This window comes from Podarcis raffonei, chromosome 7 (genome assembly GCF_027172205.1).
Source record: "Podarcis raffonei isolate rPodRaf1 chromosome 7, rPodRaf1.pri, whole genome shotgun sequence".
NCBI lineage: Eukaryota > Metazoa > Chordata > Lepidosauria > Squamata > Lacertidae > Podarcis > Podarcis raffonei.
This window is the reverse complement of record NC_070608.1, coordinates 38556751-38578803: the sequence shown is the minus strand read 5'-3', so window position 1 is coordinate 38578803 and position 22053 is coordinate 38556751. Positions and strand designations below refer to the sequence as shown.

At 43.0% G+C, this 22053-nt stretch overlaps 1 protein-coding gene across 2 annotated transcripts; it reads right to left on the bottom strand.

Moving 5' to 3' along the window:
- Positions 1-229: 229 nt before the first annotated feature.
- On the bottom strand, positions 230-11224 carry LOC128417455 (transmembrane protein 68-like). 2 transcript variants are annotated; one of them, XM_053396136.1, is made up of 6 exons: positions 9816-11222; positions 9146-9310; positions 7948-8141; positions 4392-4452; positions 2320-2459; positions 230-536 (listed from the first exon to the last, which is right to left on the bottom strand). In XM_053396136.1, exons 1-6 carry the CDS (start codon positions 10108-10110, stop codon positions 432-434), a joined length of 960 nt encoding a protein of 319 aa, XP_053252111.1. In that variant the 5' UTR covers positions 10111-11222; the 3' UTR covers positions 230-431. The 2 variants fall into 2 exon arrangements, with proteins under 2 accessions (XP_053252111.1, XP_053252112.1); XM_053396137.1 differs by lacking the exon at positions 2320-2459 and having other exon boundaries at positions 9816-11224.
- Between the last annotated feature and the right edge of the window lie 10829 nt (positions 11225-22053).

Here is a 22053-nt window from a genome sequence, read left to right as displayed (position 1 = left end):
ATCTGGCCAGGTGTTACCTCAAGACTGGGGATTTTTGTGGAAAAAGAATGGAAGAAGTGTAAATGGAAGGACTTTAAAAAAATCAGGATGGAAAACCACAGTAAACACAACAGGAAATGGAAGATATGGAACTGGGTGCACATTAATGAAATCATAACGAGAAAAGAACTATGAAATATTATTTTGATATATGGTCACAGATGAGAGACTTCGTGTGGACACAGACCGAATTTTTCTTTCAAAAATTTTTTTTAATTAAATATTTTATTGGGTTACAAAAGTACATAAATCATCTCTGTTTTCAGTACATAACGTCCTTTTGCAGATCATTTATACTCAGTGTTAATGTGGAGGAATTGTTGAAGTTATTTGAGACAAAGTTTATATATTTGATTAGAGAAAAAACTGCTGAAATTTACTAATAATTCATTTCAGGGTTTTTTCTTCTCTTTGTGAAATCTTTCCATTAAAGCATCATAGATATTTCCAGGAATTTGCTGGTGTCTTTGAATTAATGCCTGGAGTGCTGCCTTGCTCTGAAAATGAGGAAAAGAGGGGAAAGTTATGCATCTCACTACTACAGCTCCATGGGCATGTAAATTAATCCACCTGAAAAATTATAGTGAAATGCATATGAAGTCTACAAATTTATATACAAACAATGATTCCTCATTTGAACTCCTTCAGCTCATGGGGATGACGACTAGGATCTGGCCTCACCCTAATTCAGGGGTAACCAATGCCCTCCAGAAGTTATTGGATTGCAACTCTCAGCACCAGCCAGTTTAGCTGGTGAGTAGAGATTATGGCAATTGTAGTCAAGTAACATGCCTAACATTCCTAACATGCCTAACATTCACCTCCTGGCAAATAGAAGGGGAAGAAATGGAGGCAGTGAGAGATTTTACTTTCTTGGGCTCCATGATCACTGCAGATGGTGATAGCAGCCACGAAATTAAAAGACGCCTGCTTCTTGGGAGAAGGGCAATGACAGGCCTAGACAGCATCTTGAGAAGTAGAGACGTCACCTTGCCAACAAAGGTCCGTATAGTTAAAGCCATGGTTTTCCCAGTAGTGATGTATGGAAGTGAGAGCTGGACCATCAAGAAGGCTGATTGCCGAAGAATTGATGCTTTTGAATTATGGTGCTGGAGAAGACTCTTGAGAGTCCCATGGACTGCAAGAAGATCAAACGCATCCATTCTTAATGAAATCAGCCCTGAGTGCTCACTGGAAGGACAGATCGTGAAGCTGAGGCTCCAGTACTTTGGCCACCTCATGAGAAGAGAAGAATCCCTGGAGAAGACACTGATGCTGGGAAAGATGGAGGGCACAAGGAGAAGGGTGCGACAGAGGACGAGATGGTTGGACAGTGTTTTCGAGGTTACCAGCATGAGTTTGACCAAACTGCGGGAGGTAGTGGAGGACAGAGGTGCCTGGCGTGCTCTGGTCCATGGGGTCACGAAGAGTCGGACACGACTAAACGACTAAACAACCACAACATGCCTAACTGATAACCTTATTACAGGCTATTAAACATGAACATCAATATTGTATCATATACTGTCCAGTGTCATAGGAACTGAGTAGAATAAGCCACATTGAACTAATGCTATTTAAACAATAACACTATCTGTTTATTTATTTATTTAAAAAACACCATCTCAAGTTTCTCTAATCAATAAGTATTTGAAAGTTCAACACATTTTGATTTGCAAATAACGTATGCATACTCAGGAGCTAAAAATGAGGGTCAACCTAATCTTTGTCAAGTCACCATACACACACACACACACACACACACACACACACACACACTGTTCATCAAGAACAAAATAAATGCCTTGCTTGATCAGACCAACTTTCCTTGCAAGAAAATCATAGCAACCAGCACTAGGTACTAGATGCCCAGATGACAGATCATGGTCAGTTTCAATTTTCTACCCACTCCTGACATAAACCTTGTGACAGATTCTCTCTGTTCAAACAAATATAGATATTATTTTCAAATAAATAAAAGGCTGCAATAGTCATGTACAAATAAAACTAGAATTCTAGGACTTGAGCCTATGTTTAATAATGCTCTAACCTCCAAATGGCTTAGCAATATAGTTCTAAAGGTGACAATACTGCATTGCAGCCTACATGTTTTTAGAAAAACGCTTTCTCTTTTCAAACTGTTTTAATAGAGGGCTTAGTAAATGTATTACCAGCTATTAAAGCTAACAACTCATTTCTCTTAAATAGGAATATTTTGAGTGCACATTTATAATGAAACAGTATTGCTGGTGTTTTATATTGGTTTAGCAGAAAACATACCTTTGTTGCTAACTCTGGAGCTGTTATATTTGGATCATATGGAATGGGTTTACCAATATATGTACGAAATTTGACTGGAAATCCACCATATGGAGGAAGAAAAGGCACCCGAAGAAATTCAAAACACCACTTAGTGAATCCTTTTTAAAATCCAGAGGGCAAAAAAGAAACAAGCCAGATATCAGTTTTCTTTCTGTTAAAAAAATGTGAGTGCCCTTTATGTTGGAAGAAAAAAATAAGGAAAATCATTTTTTTTAATCTAAAAATTCTTTTCACTAGGATCACTCCATTGCTCCACTGCTGGGATACATATATTGATGTACTCTGATTACAAGGGTTTTGCTGTTTACTTCAATGAGCACACAAAAGCATCCTGTTGGAAGTTACTGAGGGAGTCCTTGTGGATTTAAATTCACTGCTGTGCCTGCACCCAGAAAGACTTCTAATTAAGGTTTACAGCTTCCATTGCAGATCAAGAAAGTAGCTCTTCAGAAATTAAAACAACATCTGTTGGTAAATATGCAGCATTGTACATATGTGAAGGGTTCTGCATACCTGAGACCATTTTCTGAATTCAATGTTTTTGGGATATCCATATGTACATTCATTTTTAATCTGAATCTTATCAATCCTATTCCAAAGGCACAGGTTTATACACATCTTTAATACTTTTGTACATTCAAATCATGTATGTTTAAGCTCAAAAAGCTATAAAGCATGGGTAGGCAATCTAAGGCCCAGGGGCCGGATACGGCCCAATCACCTAAATCCAACTGGCAGACGGTCCGGGAATCAGTGTGTTTTTACATGAGTAGAATGTATACTTTTATTTAAAATGCATCTCTGGGTTATTTGTGGGGCATAGGAATTTGTTCATTATTATTTTTCAAAATATAGTCCAGCCCCCCACAAGGTCAGAGGGACAGGGGACCGGCCCCCTGCAGAAAAGGTTTTCTGACCCCTGCTATAAAGGTTTTAGCTAGAGCTTTAATTGATACTAAACTCTTCAAAGCTATATTCCGCCGAGATCAATAGCAGTACTACTATTTAGCTCTTGCCACATTCCAGTCCCATATCACATAAGGTAAAAGAGAATTTGCTTGTCCAGAAGGAGAGAGAATGAGCTATCTTTCTCCAAAGTGTTTGGGCTCTGCCTCTTTCAGGTAACGAGGTAAAGCAGGCAGAAGCCAACTTTGTTGCTTTTCATAGTTTTTAGTTTAAAAATAAAGGTGTAAAACAAGAGAGCTCTCTCCCAACTTTTTAAGGGAATTACCCACTAATTTCCTCTGCTCTATGTGCATCCATGGGCACTAGGTGCTATGAGATGAGGTTTTTGTGGCTGCTGAGGTAATGCAAAAGATGGCCAACCAGCTGGCTCCCTTACTCAGCGGTTCATTCCCTGCTTAGGACAAAGGAGGGAAAGAGAACCTATTGGCCACTTTGTATTGAGGCTGGCTTGTTCCCTGCAAGTGTGGGCTGGCAGAAGGAGGCAGAAAGCCACTTGAGCACTTGGCTTGTGCCCCAAGAAAACACCTTTCTCAGCTGTGAGGAGAAAGTGGTGGAGCCATGCAGTATATTCTGCTTATTCTCTTTCCTGAGAAGAATGTTTCTGCATTAAACACCTTCGAATTAAAGGGAAGGGAAGCGAAAAGAAAACACTGGCTGTTATCTTCTTCTGGTGAGCTCAACAGTGAGGTCCAGGGCTGGTTGGAAAAGCTTCCTAGCCCTGCCTGTGTTATCCTGACTAATTGACTCTGCCCATAGCCAAGATGTGATGACTCCCAGTACTTAAGGATAAGGAATAGTTTTTAAAGATTTTAAGTTAAAACTAGAAGTCCACATTAGTACCAAAATTACAACAAATGTCCAGACCCACCATGAAGCTCCTAGCATGCATGTGAGCTTGCTGCTCCAACAAACGCATTAGCAAAAGCTTCCCCACTCTGTTTAATGAACAGGATTTATTTTCATGTGTAAGGAAGTTCTATGCAAGTCTTTTGAAGCAGGCACTGAGCTGCAGGCTGGAGAACACAACATTTTAAAAGTACAAGCTAAATATCTGCATGCCTTACTTGTTCGTCCAAAGATCCTAAACCCTTCCCGAACATTTTGTGTATGCATTGGAATGATGGGCTAAGGGAGGAGAGAAAAAATGATAGTTTAAGTTAGCATATTTAGAGTTCAGTCTTTATCTTGAGAATAAATATACACACAGGTAGCTGATGCTACCAGAAAGGAATTCTGTAAGTTCCCACCCAGCTGGCAAACCACTCTTACAGTCTACCTTGGCTCCAAAATATATTTGACCTGGCAATATATTGCGAATAATAATGTGTGTGTGTGCATGCGCTACGCAAAAATCACAATGCGGGGGAAATCATGAAGCCTCTACATAGCTGCATCCTTATTTCATACATTGTGATAGATCAGTATATAACAAATGTTTAGCTGGTGAAATATCGCAATATTGAAAACCAGATATTGCTCAGTCCTACTTGGTACCATACTAGTAGCCAGTGGCTTCCTCAACACAACTGTTAGATGCCAGCAACCAGGCTCTAGAAATCTGCACTTGCTGCAATTTCTGAACCAACCTCAAGGGTAGTCCTACAAATAGTGCATTACAATATTATATAGTCAAAATTGCCAATGTTTCAAAATTGTAGTCAAGCTATCCCAATTCAGGAACGGTCACAGACAACAGACCAACAGAAGTGGATAAAAATCACTCCTACCCTAGCTGGATCTTGAAGTACCCCCCAGAATATGTAGCAGAACTGCAATCCTATCCAAAACACAACCAGTCTCCCAAACACAGGAATGGCTCACCCACAGTGCTTCTGTCTTGACAGGATTTAAGCTCAACTTATTGACCCTTTTCAGAGTCTTGTTTTACTCTCCTCACCAAAAGTTCTACTTTCTCTTCTCTTTTTTATTCTTCTTCCCCTTCTAAAGCTTCTATAAACTGCACATTGAGGCTCAAAGACATGATATGGCATGTTGCAAGTTCCCTCGTTCTGCAAAGGTTGGCCAAGAGGTTGCAAAACTTGCTAATGTGATGACATCACATGAAACTTGCATTGCTAGACTAGATAAAGGAGCAGGAATAATATCCCGCCCTCTTCATGTGGGTGGGGAGCCTTGGCTCTTTTGGTCAGGTAATGCGTGTTCCTAAGGTAGACATTTTATGTAACAATTTGTCATATGAAGACCATGCCGTAGATATGTGACAATCTGACTGCTGTTTTTGGAGCACCAACATGCTTCAACAAATTCCCTGCAAAACACTGCATATGTTGTGCTTTGCCTGACTTTACACTTACCTTGGAAGGCATGTTGCCTCAAGCTTGAGTGATTCTTTGTGATGTTATACTAGCCAAAAAATCCCTTGCTTTGGGACATTTTCTTAACTCATATTAGTTGGTGTCACCATGTATATATTGTATGTTATCTGATTGTAAATTAAGATACAATTCAGTAGTAATATAAAAGTGTTGTAATCATATTATTAGCCTATTGTGTTGCTTTTGGATTGTCAGATTGTTCTGTTTGCAGCACAGGGGATTTTTGTTGTTTAGAAATATGTGAAAAATAGGGAAATGGTGAACAGCTTGGGCCTTTTTTTACAGGTCATATATTATTTTCAGAAACAAATGCCTGCATCCTCCCAGGTTACTCTGGTAGTTGAGGCTATGGCAACAAGAAGTCAGCTAAGGTGGCAATGCGAGACTTTCGACAGCTAAAAGATAGAGAAGGTAGCATGTACAGTGAATGCTGGATATCCTGAGACAGACTGTCATTTTTAATAGAACTGATGACACACAAACATTTCCCATGGCATATTAGCAAACACCTCTTTTATAGTGTGGCTTTCTCATGTTTTGAAGCAAGTTTTGCAAAACTGGTAAAACTTAACATCAGTGGCTGAAGTGTACATGATACCTTTATTTGTTATAACCTGTGCTCTCTTTAACGAAAAAACTTCTCTCCATTCTAACTTGATACTATTATTTATTATTATTATCTATGAAATTTCTATACTGTCCATCCAAAGATCACAGGGCAGTTTACAATACAGTGGACGCTCGGGTTGCAAACGTGAAAAGTGCAGGAGGCACCTTCGCAACCCACAGCGTTCACAACCTGCAGCGCCGCGTTTGCGCTTGTGAGGGTCGCAATTCGCCGCTTCTGCGCGTGCATGTGATGTCATTTTGAGCGTCTGCGCATGGGCGAGCGCCGAAACCCGGAAGTAACCCGTTCCGGTACTTCTGGGTTCGGCGTGGTGCGCAACCCGAAAACACACAACCTGAAGCATCTGTAACCCGAGGTATGACTGTACAAATACTACTAGGCTTCATGTTGCAACATACTTTTTTAAAAAAACAAGAATCAATCTTTTAATTATGAAATGGAAATATCCTTTAAAAATATGATGATCTTTGTCTATCGGGTAGTTGTAATTTTCTAGATTCAGTCAATATTAGCACTTCCTGACTTTCAAGAGCAGAAGACAATAAAATGCAATTAAGACCCATTGTTTTCATTTAAAATGTTTTACCATTTTTTTCTCTCCCGCACTAGAATGGGATTCCAAAGGGCCGGACTTCTGCAGAATTATATCATACCTTTTTACAGTATTCCAAATGGGTATGTTTTAATCAGTTATTTCTCACCGCTCAAAGCACTTCTTGAAGCAGAAAGATACTTTTTTAAGATGCTTAATTTTCCACATGTCTGGATTTAATTTGAATTTCTAGTGTGCCACTATTTAACTCTGAAATGTACAGAACAGCTGTGTGTAGGACCAGGAAGATGTGGCCTTCCATATGTTGATGGTCCACAACTCCCATCCACCCTGACCTCTGACCACGCAGGGTGGGGCTTGTAGAAGTTAGAATTCAACTAAACAACTGGAGGGCCATAGTTTCTCTGTACTGTACCATATTAACTATAAAATGTACATAGGTTCAAATATTTTAAGTTGCCTTGCTAAAAAGCATATCACTTACTCAGAAAGTTTAATTAAGTCAATAAAGATATTCAGAGCTGAAGTTTGAAATTTAACTAGTGCCTTGTAGTCTTCCTTTTATTCTGAAGAAAACAGAGGTCGCAATAGTAGTGCTTGCATGCAGCAATCATTAATTTATGTGATATTTACATGGGAAAAATCCTCAAAAGATTCTTTTAGAGACTGGAGATTTATCTTCACAAGGTGGATCTTATAGACCGAGAAATGAGAATTAATGCAAATGGAAGGACCAGCACAAGTCCTAATCCTCTTAATAATCAAATTACTTCAGAAGGACAGTGGCCTCGAGCCCTGAAATCAGTTACAGACTGATACTTGGGCATCTTGGATCTTCTCTGCAGATAACAGGCATAACCACAGGTAACAGTTTAAATATAATTGTTTGGTAGATCGCTATTACTTCATTTTACAGCATGGATCTTAGTTATATTAAGTGAATCCCATGCACATGAAAATTATAATTTTAGATTATTGATTAACAACATTTTTATGTTAAAAAACATAACATGTCTTCTAGCTGTTTAGCTTCTTATTTTGTTTGATAACATATATGCATTCAGAAGTGTCCAAATGTATAATCATATATGAATAGTACTTACCACTTTGGCATCTATAGCCACTTGAGCAAAACCTTTCCGATTTTTCCATACAAGTTTGTATGATTTATCACTAAATAGTGCTTCTCGAGCTCCCCCTGGTGAAAGTCCCAGCAGATGACCATTTTTTAGAACATTTACACACTCTTGCTGTGTACCAGGTAAAAGCCACATTACAGCCCATAAGTTTTTTAAACCTATAAAATATAAACAAGAAGACATAAACAAATAAACAGCCCCAAACCTGGCTCAGCTGAAGATATGCCAGCATAACTTGCTCATCCTGGCTGAACTGAGACTGATTGAGGAAAGGCTTTTGAAAGTCACCCCAAAAAGGGTGTTCTGAGCATGTGGTGGGATGGGGAGCGGGGAACTTAGACTGGATCTTAAGCCCAGTCCACTCAGTCACATGACCTGGCATAGAACCTTTCATTAAAGGCTTGTTTTCCATTGGCCAAGGACCCACCAATTTGCTCTCTGGCATAGAGCAATTTCCCTTGCTACACTAAGGGCCATTAACTCATCAAAAAGCTTGCCCAGCTAGTTCAACAATGGAATCCTTCATTTTAACCCTTGCTGGATCTAGGACCCCGGGAACTCAGAAGGGACTCAGGCATCAAGCAGGCTAAACCCCCATACTCACAACACTGAATCTTGTGCTTCAGATATTTAATGCTAGGCATTAAAACTGCCTAATCTAATGAATGACTTATCTAGCCAGTGTAAACATCATTACCCCTGATGCTAAGCAGAGAGAAATTTATAGATTTTGCCATTTTGATAATAGATAAAATCTTGCCAGTTTCTAGAAATCACAAGTGGGGAGAGTGATCCTGCACAAGCTTGGATCTTCTCTTAGGCACCTGACTGGCCACTGTGAGAACAGGATGCTGGAGTAGATGGGCCATTGGCCTCATCCAGCAGATTCTAACTCCCTCTGTTCGTTTCTTTAATTTAATGATATAAGATGCTTTTTCATGACCACTGAGGACTAGGCAATGCTTCCTGAAACGAGCAGAGAAAACTTTTGATGGCTGGTGGTTAGCAACCTACTAACCTGTGTCTCCATTAACCGCTCCTCCCTAGGAAACTGATGCTGCAAAAGGCTAAAGCTTCCTAACACCATTTGGGGGAAAATGGGGTATATTTTAGCATTACACACATTACCTGAAATCAGTTTTAAATTAACAAAGAACATCACCTGGAAGTTTGAAAACACAACGATCAGCTACTGTATAGCAACTTTGGCGCTTCAGAAGAAAAAGTTTGGATATAAAGTAACCATAATCTATAGGAATTGCTCCATGGTAAAATATTATAAGGCCTGGTCCATCTGGTAGGTTTTCTATGCCATGTAGTTCGTAACCTGTTTGGAATACAAAGTGCAAAAGGGTTGTTATTTCAAATTAAGTAACTCTGAATGGGTAACTGAACTATAGTAGATTCCAGTGGTGTAGTGTGAGGTGCCAAGGGGGCCATTGCCCCGAAACCACAATTTGGGGGGTTGTGAACTCTCAAATGACACACTATCCACGCCCTGCCCCTACCCATTGTGTGAGTGCCGACACAGCGGTGGCAAGGTCTGGGGAGCAGAGGGTGAAGGGCACTCTCTGCATCCCTTTCCCACCCAGCACGCAACACCTGGCTGCAAGAGAACGCAGACAATACTCTTGACCCTCCTTCACCTCACCCCTGCCCTGCACATGAGCGATTGCCTGGTGGCAAGGGCTGAGCAGCGCTAAACATTGATAACTAGTTTTGTTATGTTTGTAATTATGGTAAATATTCTCATGTTGTAAGTTGCCTTGAGCGAGGTTTTAATTAAGGCAAGGCAACATACAAATCAGAAGATGAAGATGAAACATGCTTACCATTCAAATATCTTCCAAGTCTATCCCACATGAATGTTATAATTAGTCGTGCACCATCCCATGCTTTACTGGAATAAGCTTCTTTTAGTTTATGTGTCCTCTCATAGATGAAGAGGACCAAAGAAGAAAGGTAAAGAAGCAGCAGTACACATGCAGGAATTGTAAAAAATAACAGGATGTTGATAAACACCAGCACTACCGAACAGATGATCACATATGGGAGATATTCAAGAAAAATCCATTCTTCCATCAGATACTTAAGGCATGTAGAGTATGTCATAGTTGTATGTAGCATTTATTCACACTAATAATGTCCTGGGTTTTTTTTAAAGAAAAAGAATAAAACAATGTGAAACCCTTTCTACCACAAACTGTAGACTCCTCAAAAAAAACTTGAAGCATCTCTTCATTCCAGAAAAACCAGTTGTGAGCTGCTAAATATTCCTCCTGTTCTAGAGATACTAGCAATACAATCAAATTATCTTGCCCAAGAACTACACCAGCCAATCTACATCACATGTCTCGCCTGAGGCTGTGAAAATAGTTCTCTGCACCACAGATGGTAGAACAATATGTAGAGTCCAGCTGATTGAGGGGACGTGCAGCAGGCACACAGTACTGTGAGCAAATGTGCCAGGATGTTGTAACTATCACCATGGAGCAGGTACTGAATGGTAACCCAGTAAATTTCTTCTGCCTAGAAGCATAGCTTGGACCTCATATCCAAAATCATATTAATCCTATTCACAGTGCTGCCTTCTGCATATTTACTCAAGAGCAAGTGCTACTGTGCAAAAGGAAGCTTACTCCCAGGTAAACACTCCTCTGGCACATGTGCCTGCCTTCCCCCAGCATGTGGCACCCCCTGGGTGCAGGTGCCCACTATGTCTTAAGTTCAGGGCTGGAGACTTAACAGTGTAGTTCCTCTTTGCAATGGGCTAGATAGGATAGAAAAGTCCCCCCCCCAACTTGTCCTCCTAGCTTCAGAGTGAAGCCAGCAGCACCCAAGTAGCACAGAGTTCCATTTTCTGTCCTCAGAGCACGTGGGTGGGCCAGGTGCCTCTGGTGGGCTCTTCAGCACCACCCAGCAGAAGTCCCCCAATGGGGCATTCTGGGGGAGCCCTGAAGTGAATCTCCCCTTCACAATAGGAAAAGGCACTACATGGGAGAATAAGGAAGGGAAGAGCCAAGGCTGTGCTAGAAGGCTGAGTGCTCCTGAGGGCTTGGGGAAAGGAATGAAGGTTGGGTAGAAGTTGACAGACGCCAGGGTCCCAAACACCTGGAGGTCCCCTAGTTGTGTGTGTTGGGGGAGGGCGACTGAGTGACGTAGCAGCTCTCTCAGAGTTGCTCAGCTCCACAGCCGCTCCACCGTTCCCTCGCCTCCCCCCCCCCCCATCAACCGCTCTCCCGCCCTGCTCCGCTCGCCTCGCCTCCTCTCAGGCTCTTCTGCGCGCCGAGCTTCCTTCACACGGGACGTCCTCAGCTCCTCACGTGGGCGCTTCGCAGGGGGACTGGGGAGCTCCCTGCGCCCTTCTGCCTCACCTCTGCGGTTACCTCGTCCGTCGCTAGCGGAAGAAGGAGAAGGAGAAGGAATGGGTATCGGCCACCAGAGATCCTCACCGGCGCTTCCTTCCGAGGGGCTCGGCTGCTGCTGTTCGCAGCAGGCTGCCGGTGAAGGTAGCCTCATGCACGAAGCGTCTGCTAGGGAGGAGTCGCGCTGGTGTTAAAAGGAGCTTCGCAGTCTTGCGGATGAGTCTGCGGTCGCAGGTGAGGCTGCCTCGAGCTGTTTGCGCCTACCTACTTAAGCAGGAGACGGCCGGTTTTTGTAAAAAAGAAATATATCGGGTACTTTCTACCATGGGGCGGGGACAGAACCTCAGTTTGCTATGTGTTTTTTATTTAGGTTCTAGCACATTTGCAAACGAAGCAGGGTCCAGTATGGTTTCAAATTGGCTGAGAGACTTTGTTGGGATAACTAGATGACCCTTGGAGCTCCTTCCAACTCTACATTTTATGATTCTATGAACAAAAACGTTTACTTACATTCCTGGTAAGCCTAAATTGCCTTTACTTCAGTCACCTCTCTGGGAGCAGCAGAAGGCTTGTCTGGTGCACTTTTTCGTTGGCTAATTTTCACCCCTATGGAGACTTGACCCTTTATGTGGTGGTTTAAAGAGACTCTGGTGGGTGTGCCATCTGTATGAAGAAACCAAGCATTGTGAAAAAGAGGGAGGGCTTGTGGAGGCTGCTTCTGGGAAGTCGTGGCCCTTTTTAATTAAATGTAAGTTATGGGGTCAAGATGTGCTTGCAAAATATCCTGCAATACGTAAACCTTGATAACATGTTCTGTTTGCAATATTGAATCCTAGCGCTGCATCAGGAAAAGTATTTGCATTGGACCTCTCTCTTTAATTCTCTTTAATTCAGAGCAATAATCACATACACATATGGTGGTCTGTTTTACTCTATTTTTGAGGGGAGAGGTATTCGTTGTGACAGAGTAGTAGTACTTTCCTGCATTAAGGGGTTTGATCAACAGAGAAATAATTTGATAGCCTTGCCTTGTTTAATTTGTTTGACATGGTTAGTTTGTTCTAATTTTCTTTTTTGGAGTCTTGTAAAGACCATTACTCTTCACTCCCCCCCCCCCACCACAATGCTTTATCACCAGGTTCTCAAGATTTATGAGGATTTATAAAGTAGCTGACCTTCCTTATCCACAAAAATGCTGTGTCATGAAGTTCTCTGTCTGCAATTCAGTCATAGATGCAATAAAGACAAATATCCATGCCATATAAAAGGCAAATAAAGCCGAAAAACAAAAAACAAACAGGTCTCCAATCTTCACTAGTCCCTTCATGAATCAATTGAAGAAGAGCTAAAACCTACCAAAATCCATTAAAACCACATAGAACCTACTAAAAGGCAGATTAAAAACCACAAACTTCCAGAGAGGGATGTTATCTCCCAATCTGCTGAGTCCCTTCCAGACTTTTTCCTTTTCCTTCAGGAAACAGTTAATTTAAGGTAAAGTTAACAGAAGTTAACGCGCAGGAAGGACCTCCATCAACAATATCCTTAGCTTGTGTCAGAGGAATGAAAAAATTATGTTATCAGCTGCATAATTCCCTGATGAATAAATGCATGGCTTTCAAGTACATTAGAAAATAATTGACAGAAGGATTTCAGAGCAGAATCAGCATGTTGATTTCCTTCTGAAATTATATCTTTGAATCTTGTATGGGAGCAACCGTGAGAGTAAACATGAGCAGCATAGAAAGGTGCAATTCTATTTGTCAAGAGATTTTTCAGTGTCAAAAACAAAGAGTAGATTAAAATCTAGCATAGGAGAAAGATAGGAATTAGCCAAATGTGCTAAAAAGATATCCCACTTCACACAAAAATCACAAAATGCAGTGAAAGTGTAGGCTGGTCTCTGTCAGTTTCCTGATTAGCTGCAAAAAATATGCCAGTTATTTTCAGAATCCTTATATGTTAAAACACTCCAGAGGTGTTGAATAGGAACCTGCTTTTGGACAGAAACCAATTTCCAGGGTACCTGTTGAATTAAAACTAGGCGTGAATCTTTAGGAGGGTTAAAATAAACTATCCCAAGTTAATCAGTAAATGCAAACTGATAGGAAAGAGAAGAACTCATTAGGGACTCGTGTTCCTCTTTAGAAAAAAAGCAAATAACAAACAGCAATATCAAATCCAGTGTTAGGCAAATGTAGCCACTTTAAAATCACTATTCTGTCAGCAGCGTCTGGGGAAAGTCCTGTAGGTGAAAACATTGTATCAAGGAAAATCACTCGTATGAATTGACCCCAAAACTCTGCAACTGCTGTAAAGTAAATTCATTAGGAATTTTAAGTTGAGGGAGGAAAGGAGAAAAAACAGTCTGCAACAGGTGATGAAGAATAAGTCTCACTGTCTGAGGTGGAATCAGACCTGTATGCTATGTCTTAATTTTATAAACCACCATAGGGCACTGGAACTGAAATTAGCAAGTTCTGCTGTCATTAGATTCAAACCAGCACTGCCCTTAGCGGCATGGCGCAGATCTGTCACAGGAGACTGTGTGTTAAAAGCAACTGTGTTAGAAGCAATAGGTGGCTCTGCTAATTTAGCTTCAGTAAAATCCTGACAATCAGCTGGCACAACAGTCTTTGTTCTCCCATTTAAACTCAGGCTGGAAGGCCATCCGTTGTGGCATTGCCTGTCTTTAGAAGGATGAACTGAAGGAGACAAAGCTGCTGCTTGTTGTTGTTTAGTCATTTAGTCGTGTCCGACTCTTCGTGACCCCATGGACCAGAGCACGCCAGGCACTCCTGTCTTGCACTGCCTCCCGCAGTTTGGTCAGACTCATGTTTGTAGTTTCTGTTAGGATATTTCCGTTCCACCTTAAAAGGGAGCAGGCTGTGAGTCACAGAGTCTGCATATTTCCTGTTTTCACAGGATGTTTCTGTTGTGTCTTTGCTTTCGTTTCTTGTTGTTGCCTGAGCATACCAAAACAGGCAGTCATGTTTTTCTTTGTTCTGATCAACGCTGAATAAACTTGGAAAAATGCTCTCCTGCTGTGCATCTTTCGCTGTGTGAATTCTGCTGATAGAGTGTGCACCAGCCTAAGAATGTGGCAATCTATTTCTGAGGCTTCGTGTCGCTAATTGCTGATACTGCCTGTCTACGGGAGGGCGATGTATCATCCGGCAGCTGGCTTGGGGGCTATGATGGACTTTGCCTCCCTGGCAGTATCCCAACAACAGGTTTCGGGCCCAGATTCACGGCACTTACAGGAGAGTAAGACTGCGACAGACTGCTGAGGTATGTGTTGGAAAAGCGAAAGCAGAGGCTTTTCTGAATGCCGCGGAAGAGCTTTTGATGTCCGGCAAGACTAATAGATTTGGGAGCGGCGCCAGAGAATTTGTGATTGATGGGCTGCCGAGATAAGACATCTTTGAAGGCATAAAAGACTCACGGCTCAAGTAAAAAGCTGGAATGGAGTTTTTCCAAGCTTCTGAGGCCACTGAGTGCCCAAAGTTAAATCGGCACAATTATCAAACCTGGGCAAAATGGTGTGAGAGTTTGCTGCGTCAGTTTGGAGTGTGGCATACTGTGTTTGAAGCCCCTCCAGTTACTCTGACAGATAGATGGAGAACCCAGAATTTGAGGGCCATAGACGTAATAGTCTTGTCCGTCTCTCTGGAGGAAATAAAAACGCTAGCTGGAAATACGACTGCACGTGAGATGTGGAATGCTTTGAAAGCTGCCCATCTGCCAATCATCCCAGCCCAGAGTTTGACTGCATCGGAGGTCCTGGCTGTTTCCCAGAATGCGAGTGAATGCAGGGATGCTGAGGGCACCGGTTGCAAACTGCAGGGGGAGCTGACTGTCACGTCATCCCAGGCAGCATTCCAGCCTCCAGGGGGAGCAAAGGAGTTGGCAGCTGAGAGCTCTGTTTCTCGTGGGAACCAAGGTCATCACCTTTGCAGAGGCCGGAAGGCCAGAGGTAAACAGAGCAAGATGCCTGCAGATGGCCCGAAGCAGAGGGAGGGTGAAGAGCCCATGCCAGTGGAAAACAAGGCTTCGTTTGCTGGCACAGCTTCACCAAAGGCTAAAGGCAAGTCTGATGGCCAGGAGCAGGGGGGCAAGCTGCAAAAGCCCACACCAGTGGAAAACAAGGCTTCGTTTGCTGGCACAGCTTCACCAAAGGCTAAAGGCAAGTCTGATGGCCAGGAGCAGGGGGGCAAGCTGCAAAAGCCCACACCAGTGGAAAACAAGGCTTCGTTTGCTGGCACAGCTTCACCAAAGGCTAAAGGCAAGTCTGATGGCCAGGAGCAGGGGGGCAAGCTGCAAAAGCCCACGCCGGTGGAAAACAAGATTTTGCTTGCCAGCAAACCTGCTCTAAAGGCCAAGGCCAGGTTTGTTGTCGACTCTGGCGCAAGCCGCCATTTATCAAAAGATAAGCACCTGTTTATCTCCTTCAAACCTCAAGATGGAGAGATCCACCTGGCTGATGGAAGGACGTTGCAAATTGCAGGAGTTGGGACTGTGAAACTTGCAAGTCTGCACACTACCATCAGAGATGTACTTTTTGTCCCAGGTGCTGCGGACAATTTGCTTAGTGTCCCACAGCTGACTGGGCGTGGTTTTGAGATATCCTTCAAGAGGAGCGTCTGTGTCATCAGAAAAGGCAAAGAGGACATTTTGCATGCAAAGTTTATGGATGGCTTATTCTGTATAACTTATGATGACAATGCTGTTGCTGTCTCAAATGTTGATTCTTGTTGTGTTGCACAAACTAACAAAGTTCTTCATGCAGGATGTATTCATGAAGCACATCGAAGATTTTGTCACTTGTCTTGGCAGGCGCTGGCCAAGATGCCTGGATTGGTTGAAGGTTTGAACATCAAACCCTGTAAGTTTCACATGAAATGTGTATCTTGTGCAGAGAACAAGGTGAAGGTTGCTCCAAAAGGCAAGGAGTCTAGCAGGCAGGCTTCCAAACCCTACCAGCTAGTGCACGCAGACCTGGTTGGTCCACTTGCGCCCTCTTTGGGAGGAGCAAGGTACTTCATGGTTCTAATTGATTCTTTTTCTAGGTACATTCATGTGTTTATGCTCGAGCAGAAATTGCAAGCGTTTCCTAGGTTCAAGGCATTCTGTTTTTTTTAAATAAATTTTTATTGATTTTCCAACATAAATTAAAACACATTACAACTAACAGTACATAGACAAACAAACATATAAACACGTATAATTTCATAACCTCTTTTTCTTAAACCTTATTTCAATGACTTCCCCATGCCTCCCTTTTCTGCATCCCTGTTTTAAAATTTTTCAGCAACCCCTGATTTCAATTACTTATAATTCACTCTCTTTAATCCTTTTTCTCTTACCCAATCATTTAGGTTCAAGGCATTCTGTGCTTGGTTGGAGAATGTTCACGGTAAACGTATCGGCTGTCTGTTTACTGATCGGGGCGGGGAGTTCACTTCTCAGCAGTTTGAAGCTTTCCTGACTGAGAAGGGAATCCAGCATGACTTGTCAACGCCTAGATCGCCATGGATGAATGGGCTTGCGGAGCGAGCAAATCAAACGTTGCTGCAAGGAATGAAAACCTTGTTGCATGATGCAAACCTCCCTGAGAAGTTTTGGGGGGAAGCTCTGTCGACATTTGTTTATTCTTTTAACAGGAGACTGTCATCACCTATTGGTTGTACTCCCTATGAGAAGATGTTTGGTAAGAAACCTAACGTCAAGCACATGAGAATCTTTGGTTCTGACATGTGGGTACACACCCCACAGAGCAACAAGCTTGGGAAGCGTGGGGCACATGGTTTGTTCATGGGGTACGAAAAAGGTGCATACAGAGTATGGATGACTGACTCTAAGTCCATTAAGTTCACAAGGAGTGTTGAGTACAATCCTAAGTGGGGGGAAAATGTGGGAATTTTCCAGAGTTACCCAGAGGAGGGTGAAGGTGATGTAAAAAAGGCAGATGGTGTTGAGGCAAAAGAGGAAGCTGAGGATGATGATGATGATCAGAGTTCGGATTCCAGTTCAGTGGGCGGCGCTGCTGCTGGTGTCAGTGACAGTGATGACACAGCAGACTACAAGAGCGCAAAGGCCTCAGTCAGACCATCTGATGCGTCTGACAATGAACTGGAAGAACCACTATTCACCATTGGTCATTTTCTCCTAAGAAAGAGGAGATGAGTCCAGAAGCCCACGAAGGGCAGGCCTCCAAAGAGATTTGCTGATGAGTTTGCTAAGACGGCAACTGCTGTTCTTAGTAGCTCAGAGAAGGTGTGGGAACCTTCAAGCTTCAAAGAGGTTCAGGAGTTAACCTCTAAAGATGCTGAGCCTTGGCTTAATGCCATGAAGGCTGAAGTCGATTCCTTGAATAGGAACCAAACTTGGGAACTGGTACCGGTAGTCCCAGGGATGAGACTGGTTGGCAGCAAATGGGTCTTCAAGGCCAAGACAGACCAGAATGGCAAGGTTGTCAGACACAAAGCCAGATTGGTTGCCAGAGGTTTTTCACAGGTACCAGGACAGGATTACCACGAGACCTACTCACCCACCGTCAAATATGAGAGCATTCGGCTGATGCTCAAGATCGCTGCGAAGGAGAAACTGCATGTTTCCCATCATGACATTAATACAGCTTTTTTGTACGGGATTTTGGACGAGGAGCTTTTATGCTTCCACCTGATGGGATGCAGATACAGAAGGGAATGGTCTGTAAACTGCAGAAACCCTTATATGGTCTCAAGCAGAGTGCCAGGTGTTGGAACACAAAACTCACTGAGACGTTGCTTTCTCTAGGTTTTCACCAGGGCAAGGCTGATCCGTGTGTGTTTGTCAAAGAGGAGGGGCAAAACAAACTGTATTGTTTATGTTTTGTTGATGATCTTCTGATGTTTTGGAAGAATCAGGCTTTCTACCAAAGCACCCTAGCTCAGCTGAAGGAGCACTTTGACATGAAGGATCTTGGTGAGGTATCCAACTATCTTTCTCTGCAGGTGGAGAGGGACCAAGCAGGTAATTTTCTGGTACACCAAACACAGAAAATTGCTGACGTATTAACCAGGTTGAATTTGGTTGATGCAAACCCAGCAGACACACCGATGGTGCAAGGTTACCAGGTAGATAGTACTGCTGAAGCGTTTTCTGATACAACGCTGTACAGATGCATTCTAGGCAAGTTGAATTTCATTGCTAGATGTTCAAGACCTGACATAGCTGTAAGCACTAACCTGCTTAGCAGACATGCTAACAATCCTACTGTTCAGGATTGGAAAGCTCTGAAGCGCATAGCCCACTATTTGAAAGGGACTTTGCACTACAGGCTGAGGTTCACCAGTCAGAAGACTGGAGGTCTTGAAATCTTTGCAGATGCAAGTTTTGGAAGTGACACCACGGATGGTACAAGCACTTCTGGAGTATGCTACATGTACAACCACTGTCTGTTTGACTGGTTGTGCAAAAAGCAGATGACACTGAGCCTAAGTTCCTGTGAAGCAGAACTCAATGCTCTGTCATTTTCACTCATGGATTGTGAATGGTTGATGCAACTGTTTAAGGATATCAGAGTTTCTGTGAAATGTCCTATACAAGTGTATCAAGACAATAGATCTTGTTTGGCTTTGCTGAACTCGGAGAGTTGCAAGCAAAGAACCAAGTACTTGCAGATTAAGCTACATTGTGCAAGAGAGTGTATTCAGAAAGGACTCATTCAGGTGTCCTACATGCCAGGAAATGAAATTCCTGCTGATCTGTTGTCTAAGGTTGTTAACAGAGAACAACTTAAGGTTTACGTACAAAGGTTGCAATTGGGTTGAACCACAGTTACTACAGGTTACATGGAAAGGGGGAGGATGTTAGGATATTTCCGTTCTACCTTAAAAGGGAGCAGGCTGTGAGTCACAGAGTCTGCGTATTTCCTGTTTTCACAGAATGTTTCTGTTGTGTCTTTGCTTTCGTTTCTTGTTGTTGCCTGAGCATACCGAAACAGGCAGTCATGTTTTTCTTTGTTCTGATCAACGCTGAATAAACTTGGAAAAATGCTCTCCTGCTGTGCATCTTTCGCTGTGTGAATTCTGCTGATAGAGTGTGCACCAGCCTAAGAATGTGGCAATCTATTTCTGAGGCCAAAGAATGCTCCAACTACCGCACAATTGCACTCATTTCACACGCTAGCAAGGTTATGCTTAAAATTCTACAAGGAAGGCTCAAACAGTATGTGGATCGAGAACTCCCAGAAGTGCAAGCTGGATTTAGAAGAGGCAGAGGAACCAGAGACCAAATTGCAAACATGCGCTGGATTATGGAGAAAGCTAGAGAGTTCCAGAAAGACATCTACTTCTGCTTCATTGACTATGCAAAAGCCTTTGACTGTGTCGACCACAGCAAACTATGGCAAGTTCTTAAAGAAATGGGAGTGCCTGATCACCTCATCTGTCTCCTGAGAAATCTCTATGTGGGACAAGAAGCTACAGTTAGAACTGGATATGGAACAACTGATTGGTTCAAAATTGGGAAAGGCGTACGACAAGGCTGTATATTGTCTCCCTGCTTATTTAACTTATATGCAGAATACATCATGCGAAAGGCTGGGCTGGATGAATCCCAAGCTGGAATTAAGATTGCCGGAAGAAATATCAACAACCTCAGATATGCAGATGACACAACCTTGATGGCAGAAAGTGAGGAGGAATTAAAGAACCTTTTAATGAGGGTGAAAGAGGAGAGCGCAAAATATGGTCTGAGGCTCAACATCAAAAAAACGAAGATCATGGCCACTGGTCCCATCACCTCCTGGCAAATAGAAGGGGAAGAAATGGAGGCAGTGAGAGATTTTACTTTCTTGGGCTCCATGATCACTGCAGATGGTGACAGCAGCCACGAAATTAAAAGACGCCTGCTTCTTGGGAGAAGGGCAATGACAGGCCTAGACAGCATCTTGAGAAGTAGAGACGTCACCTTGCCAACAAAGGTCCGTATAGTTAAAGCCATGGTTTTCCCAGTAGTGATGTATGGAAGTGAGAGCTGGACCATAAAGAAGGCTGATCGCCGAAGAATTGATGCTTTTGAATTATGGTGCTGGAGAAGACTCTTGAGAGTCCCATGGACTGCAAGAAGATCAAACGCATCCATTCTTAATGAAATCAGCCCTGAGTGCTCACTGGAAGGACAGATCGTGAAGCTGAGGCTCCAGTACTTTGGCCACCTCATGAGAAGAGAAGACTCCCTGGAGAAGACACTGATGCTGGGAAAGATGGAGGGCACAAGGAGAAGGGGGCGACAGAGGATGAGATGGTTGGATAGTGTTCTCGAAGCCACAAACATGAGTCTGACCAAACTGCGGGAGGTAGTGGAGGACAGAGGTGCCTGGCGTGCTCTGGTCCATGGGGTCACGAAGAGTCGGACACGACTAAACGACTAAACAACAACATTTCTGAGGCTTCGTGTCGCTAATTGCTGATACTGCCTGTCTACGGGAGGTCGATGTATCGTCCAGCAGCCGGCTTGGGGGCTATGATGGACTTTGCCTCCCTGGCAGTATCCCAACAGTTTCTAGCTGCTGCTAGGAGGGCAGATTTGTGCGTCTCGGTGTCAATATTCTGGCAAGGCTTACTCATTTGAGCAATATCTGTTTCTGGCTTCTGATAACTTGCTTTAAGAGCAGTCTTGCAATCAGCATTTTCATTTTCATAAGCCAATTGTTTCATTTAAACTTCAGAGGCTTCAAGGTTTGGAATTTAAGTACTGACTCCTCTTAGCCCATCAGGAAGGAATGCCATGCAAGCCATTTTCTGCCACACTTCGCTTCAATTGTTTAAAAACTGCGAAGGGCAATGATTCACGGGCTCTCTGTTCCTGTGCATTCTGAACAACAGGACAGACTGATAATAATGGTAAGGTGTCAGCTATTTTTCCTTCACTGCTTCCTTCTGCCATATTTGGAATACCCAATTTTTGCACTGCGGTCTGAGCCCCTTGCAGGCATTGGTCCAACAAAGAAGGTGGCATGGAATTTCCATTCGACCCAGGCAAATCTTTGGCAAAGGAAGATGCCACTGGGAATGGAAGTACCTTTGGCATGACCTCAGAGAGAGGCTTGAAATCTAGAGGCTGAGATGGGGGAAACAATATTATGGTATTTTTTAAAAGCAGCTAGGGGTTGCAACAATGTGGGAGCATTCACAGAGACAACGGGTGGTTGGAGCAAAGCGTTAGAGAGCTTTCCAACTGCGTCTCTACACAAATGCCAGGTGTGCAAAACTTGTACAGATGCCTCAGGATGTCTATGGAGTGCATCTCCCAGCTCATTTCATTTCTTAATGTCATAAGTACCCCCCTCTGGAAATCAGGGGCACAGTCTAGCAATCCCTAACAACATTTTTTTCTACTAAGGGTGCTAGATGCTTATCATGCCCTGCCTGAGCTAGCAAAAATAACAAATTATTCCTATGCTTTTCCTGCTCATGTGAAAGCTTGCTTCCCATGATCTCACCTGAAGGGGTATAGACGCATGTCTTTGGGGCTCGTTCCGAGCGAATGAGATCCTAAGTCTGGGAATCGTTTTGCAGGAGATGATCCAGCGTGACCAAGGGATAGCAGGTTGCTAGCTCCGAGGGGAGTCCAATCCTGGGGGTTTCCTTTTGCTGAGGTTTCCTTTTGCTTTGCCTCACACGCTGAGGTTTTTTTTTTACAAGCCACACACGTTTCT

What these genes read in the sequence shown, in the direction of transcription:
- LOC128417455 (XM_053396136.1), bottom strand. Translation starts at nt 10,110, where the DNA reads ATGCTACATACAACTATGACATACTCTACATGCCTTAAGTATCTGATG. An exon ending in TGGCTATAGATGCCAAAGTG is followed by an intron (nt 4,453 to 7,947) that starts GTAAGTACTATT and finishes CTCCTCCCTTAG; the next exon opens with CCCATCATTCCAATGCATAC. An exon ending in CTCCAGAGTTAGCAACAAAG is followed by an intron (nt 537 to 2,319) that starts GTATGTTTTCTG and finishes CCTCATTTTCAG; the next exon opens with AGCAAGGCAGCACTCCAGGC.